Here is a 5,781-nt window from a genome sequence, read left to right as displayed (position 1 = left end):
TTGTTTGGATGACGTCACGTTGCTAAGTGCCCTTCCATACCATTCGGTATTACAAAAAGGTTACAACTAGCCAATTGTGATTTTTTGTAGTAATAAAAATGTACTGCATACAACAAATCTATCGCTCATTAATTTTTAAAATCAATTTTAAAAATTTTTATAAGTTATTAAGGACGATAAAGTATCGTTTAACAATATAATAAAATATCTTTAAGAGGTAAACATCCCTATTCTAGTGGTAGCACCCATTTTTTGCCCGGGGCCTCATGGGAACGCGGAAGTGACACCTGCGTGAACAAACAACCACCTGTTTGGGCTAGCAACAGGTGCACAGAGTCCTCCTGTCGAAATATTTCACAAAACGGGGGCAAACAAGCAAACGTCAACACGGTACTTGGCGATCGAGACCGAAACGATTAACGGAACATCATGTCGGTGAGCTACGGTCCCGTACGGTTAGCCGTGCCGGCCGGCTTCAAGTCTCTCCTCGAGGACTTGAGCCGGGAAGTCCTTCGCGAGCAGCCGGCTAACATCCCAGAGTTTGCCGCCAAATATTTCGAAGGGCTCCTTAAGGTTTGAACTGTTATACTAATCCTTCAAATCCGTGTATGTTTTCCTTCGTTATTTATGGGTTTAATAATCATAAAGGTTATGACATTAGCTTCACCAGTACGAATCCTAAGGTCAAAAATTGAAAATCAAAGTTTGTTCACTTTGTCGTCACTTTTGTTTTCCAGGCCAGAGAAACGGGTGACTATCACTCAGTTGAAGAACTAAGACAGCGGGACCTAAGAGACAGAGGAGAGCCCAGAGCTGTAACAATAGACACAGGTGAATTTGAACTACATTACAATTGTAAACCAATGTTATTTGTTGAAAAGGCTATTGTACAGCTACCAAACTTTTCATCTTTCCTATACGGCCTACAAACTGTCAAAGCAGACAAGGCACAATTGTAAACCAATGTTATTTGTTGAAAAGGCTATTGTACAACTACAGTACCAAACTTTTCATCTTTCCTATACAGTACGGCCTACAAACTGTCAAAGCAGACAAGGCACAATTGTAAACCAATGTTATTTGTTGAAAAGGATATTGTACAACTACCAAACTTGTCATCTTTCCTTTACGGCAAACAAACTGTCAAAGCAGCCAAGGCACAATTGTAAACCAATGTTATTTGTTGAAAAGGCTATTGTACAACTACCAAACTTTTCATCTTTCCTATACGGCCTACAAACTGTCAAAGCAGACAAGGCACAATTGTAAACCAATGTTATTTGTTGAAAAGGATATTGTACAGCTACCAAACTTTTCATCTTTCCTATACGGCCTACAAACTGTCAAAGCAGACAAGGCACAATTGTAAACCAATGTTATTTGTTGAAAAGGCTATTGTACAACTACCAAACTTTTCATCTTTCCTATACGGCCTACAAACTGTCAAAGCAGACAAGGCACAATTGTAAACCAATGTTATTTGTTGAAAAGGCTATTGTACAACTACCAAACTTTTCATCTTTCCTATACGGCCTACAAACTGTCAAAGCAGACAAGGCACAATTGTAAACCAATGTTATTTGTTGAAAAGGCTATTGTACAACTACCAAACTTTTCATCTTTCCTATACGGCAAACAAACTGTCAAAGCAGCCAAGGCACAATTGTAAACCAATGTTATTTGTTGAAAAGGCTAGTGTACAACTACCAAACTTTTCATCTTTCCTATACGGCCTACAAACTGTCAAAGCAGACAAGGCACAATTGTAAACCAATGTTATTTGTTGAAAAGGCTATTGTACAACTACCAAACTTTTCATCTTTCCTATACGGCCTACAAACTGTCAAAGCAGACAAGGCACAATTGTAAACCAATGTTATTTGTTGAAAAGGCTATTGTACAACTACCAAACTTTTCATCTTTCCTATACGGCAAACAAACTGTCAAAGCAGCCAAGGCACAATTGTAAACCAATGTTATTTGTTGAAAAGGCTATTGTACAACTACCAAACTTTTCATCTTTCCTATACGGCCTACAAACTGTCAAAGCAGACAAGGCACAATTGTAAACCAATGTTATTTGTTGAAAAGGCTATTGTACAACTACCAAACTTTTCATCTTTCCTATACGGCAAACAAACTGTCAAAGCAGACAAGGCACAATTGTAAACCAATGTTATTTGTTGAAAAGGCTATTGTGCAACTACAGTTCCAAACTTTTCATCTTTCCTATACGGCCTACAAACTGTCAAAGCAGACAAGGCACAATTGTAAACCAATGTTATTTGTTGAAAAGGCTATTGTACAACTACCAAACTTTTCATCTTTCCTATACGGCAAACAAACTGTCAAAGCAGCCAAGGCACAATTGTAAACCAATTGTTATTTGTTGAAAAGGCTAGTGTACAACTACCAAACTTTTCATCTTTCCTATACGACCTACAAACTGTCAAAGCAGACAAGGCATCATTTTTATTGTAATCATTTTTGACCAGTTAAGTGATCATCAGTTGAAACTGACCTTTGAGTTAAGTTTTATAGATAAAGGACTCTACGTTGGCACACATATCTCTCATGTGTGTTAAGGATTGATAGATATTGTCAAGATATTGAAGTCTCATAAAATGACACAACTGTACTCATTTTTGCCTGAGTGAAGTTGGGAAAGTCGTGTAAAGTGCATTTCCCAAGGGCACAAGGGCAACGAGACAAATCAGGGGACCCGGGATTTGAACCCAGGACCTCTGGGTTCTAGGCCAAACACCCTGCCACTGCGCCACTACTCTCCAAGCAGAGGAGTGGTTTCGTCTTGTTTTTGACATGCTTTTAGACGTTTTTGTCGGGCTTTCTACTTTTTCATGTTTTTTTCTCTCGAGAGACAAAAACACCTAAAAACACGTCAAAAACCAGCTGGGAACCACTCCTCTGCTTGGAGAGTACTGCGTCACAGCGACGCCATTGTGTGTTCAGGATCTGATATTGAACTGTATTGGTTCCTTCCTATCAGAGCCATCCGAGCCCAGTATCAGCGAGCCCCCCACAGAAGCACCTGAACAGCCCGCTGCACCAAAAGCAGAGACAGTAGAGGAGGAAGAGGAGGAGATGCCTGACCTGAACGACCCAGAGGTGGCCGATGCTGCCCTTAAGATTCAGGCTGGATTCAGGGGATTTAAGGTAAGGTTCAGAGAATGTTAAGTAAATTAAAGGTTTCTACCCTCGGCTGGCTAAATTGGCATTTTGACTTTCCATTGTTTTCTTATATATAAATGAATTATGAAAGAAATGTCACTAAGTTGTACTTAATATTGATAAGTGCGCATGAAAGAAGTCTAAATATAGCACTTTGGTACATCACACTGCAATGAAACTATATTTTCTATATGCATAATGATCAAAGACAAAGCTACAAACGTACGTTCGCACATCTTGATATTTACTAATTGTCAACAGTTTTAGAAAAAAATAATTAAAAGAATAATTTTCTAATAACATTCTAAGGCTTCTTAAGGGGAAATATCACTGTCATACAGTTACAGTTGAAGACTGTGGCCATATGTGACCTAGTTGCATCCTAGGTCAATCAAAATTTTATGCTTGTCAGAGGATCTGCTCCCCAGGGTAAGGGGGCACTTGGTCAGGGCATGGGGGCACAGTGCCCTTGTTCCCCTCTTTAGAAAAAGCCCTAAACTAAACAATGCAAGATTTCCATATACTTTTGTTATACCAGATATTTGCAAAGAGCAGTGGACAGTTTTATCATTTGGTGACCATTAGGCCTTTCTCTTACAATAATAATGGGCAATGATGCTCCTTGTTGAGTTGAGCTCCAAGCACAAGAGAATGTAAGGTCCATTCCTTTGTACAACTGGTGGCAGTGGTGGGATCTGATCATTCTTTTTCTGTCCCACAGGCGAGAAAAAGCGTTCACGCTACAGAGTCACAGCCCGAGGTACCAGCAGCTGCTACAGAAGAGACAAAACCGGCAGACACGACAGATGATGCAGTTCAGAAGGAGGAGGAAGAGGGCGCTGCTACTGAGCCACCTGTTGCAGAGGAAGCTCCAGCGGAGGAAGCTCCAGCTGAAGCAGCTCCAGCAGAGGCGCCAGCAGAAGAGGCCCCAGCAGAAGAGGCACCAGCAGAAGAGGCCCCAGCAGAGGAGGCCCCAGTGGAGGAGGCTCCAGCAGCAGAGGAGGTCCCAGCAGAGGCTCCTGCAGAAGAGACCCCAGCAGAAGCTCCAGCAGAGGAGGCTCCAACAGAGGCAGCTCCAGCAGAAGCAGCTCTAGAAGAGGCCCCAGCAGCAGAGGCCCCAGCAGAAGAGGCCCCAGCAGAAGAGGCCCCAGCAGAGGAGGCCCCAGCAGAAGCATGAGTGTCCACCTCACAGACACCAATGACTGTCAGTCCACTGTGATCAAATCAAGGGATCACAATCTGTCACTGTCATCACTCATAATAACTGTAACTCTGTGCTTCCAGTAGACCACAATTCACAGACACATGTGTGAATTGAAAAGAACTGACATACCTGTATAATATACCATAAAAAATGGAAAAGTGCCATATAATAATGCATCCTTGAACATTCATCCGTCCATTAGAGATTGAGTGTAAAAAAAAGAATTTCTTTACAAAGAGCCATCAATGAGTGAGACACTGTTCTGTGAAAAAGACCGCTAGACCAAAAAAGGCCATTGTTAAAAAGTCAGTGCTACACAGTAATGTTTTTGTACAGTGAAATCTTTGGTCCATTAGAGATTGAGTGGAAAAGAAAAGTACCTTTTCTTCACAAAGAGCCATCAATGAGTGTGACACATTGAAAAGGAATGCTACAAATTGTTAAAAAGTGCCACACAGTAATGCTTTTGTACAGTGAAAACTTTTGATCCATTAGCGGTTGAGTGTGAAGTGTTATGTGTTTGTTTTACCAAGAGCCATATATACTTAGACGTGTTGCTGCTAGATCTTTTAGCCATAGTTCATCATGAACAAGATTTAACTACAAGCTAAGTTGCAGTTTTGTCTCATTTTATATGTTTGTACACTAGCAGATATATATATTTGTACCACAGAGAGTGCCCATATTGAGATTTGTTTTTTTGAAATGTTGTATTGCAGACATACTTCCCAAATAGAAAGCTGTACATTCAACTAACAATGAGTAGCAGTGAAAGTATTGATCGTTAATTAATTTCTTTTGCCATGGTATGAGATTTTTATGAAAAAATGCAGACTTATAAAATACTCTTTATGAATAATACATTTGTATGTGTGTTCATAATATCTATTTTAGATCTGTTTGAAGCCATTTATTTTGTGTTGTAGTTGTTATGTTTGTTGCAGAGTTCACTAAAGCCATTCATGAGATTATGGATTTTGTCTTCCACTATCCATAGATTCGTCGACTTTTACAAATAAACATGGTGACATGATGTTTTGTTGTTGTTGTGTATGCTTTGGGATTGTTGTTACTGTTTGCCAAACACCACAATATTACACCAAATGGCAGTTGCTCATTACAAGTTATCATAAACATTTGTTGTGGAAGGATCTAAGATTACTGTAATTCTTGTTTCTTTCACTGTAACTTTAAGTTCACTGTTTTCACGGTCATCTCTGTACCATGAACTTATCACCACCGCGAAACAACTTGTTATTATTTATGATTCCTTCACACATCCGTTCTGTGAAAATGTCAATTTTCCTTACACCGTGAAATTTTGCTACGGTATTAAACCGTGAAGATAAAAAAGTGAATTACAGTTTGTTTTTGAATACTGTTAGTAG

The 5,781-nt window shown here is 39.8% G+C and overlaps 1 protein-coding gene across 1 annotated transcript; it reads left to right on the top strand.

The window, feature by feature from the left end:
* Positions 1–264: 264 nt before the first annotated feature.
* Positions 265–5,426, top strand: LOC136437953 (sperm surface protein Sp17-like). The gene is made up of 4 exons (XM_066432550.1): positions 265–573; positions 738–831; positions 3,008–3,174; positions 3,911–5,426. Exons 1-4 carry the CDS (start codon positions 430–432, stop codon positions 4,364–4,366), a joined length of 861 nt encoding a protein of 286 aa, XP_066288647.1. The 5' UTR covers positions 265–429; the 3' UTR covers positions 4,367–5,426.
* Positions 5,427–5,781: the final 355 nt, after the last annotated feature.

The sequence above is a fragment of the Branchiostoma lanceolatum genome, chromosome 7, assembly GCF_035083965.1.
Source record: "Branchiostoma lanceolatum isolate klBraLanc5 chromosome 7, klBraLanc5.hap2, whole genome shotgun sequence".
NCBI lineage: Eukaryota > Metazoa > Chordata > Leptocardii > Amphioxiformes > Branchiostomatidae > Branchiostoma > Branchiostoma lanceolatum.
Note: the sequence above shows the minus strand (reverse complement) of the source record. Positions and strands in the feature narration are given on the sequence as shown.

What these genes read in the sequence shown, in the direction of transcription:
- LOC136437953 (XM_066432550.1), top strand. Translation starts at nt 430, where the DNA reads ATGTCGGTGAGCTACGGTCCCGTACGGTTAGCCGTGCCGGCCGGCTTC. An exon ending in ATTTCGAAGGGCTCCTTAAG is followed by an intron (nt 574 to 737) that starts GTTTGAACTGTT and finishes TTTGTTTTCCAG; the next exon opens with GCCAGAGAAACGGGTGACTA. An exon ending in CTGGATTCAGGGGATTTAAG is followed by an intron (nt 3,175 to 3,910) that starts GTAAGGTTCAGA and finishes TCTGTCCCACAG; the next exon opens with GCGAGAAAAAGCGTTCACGC.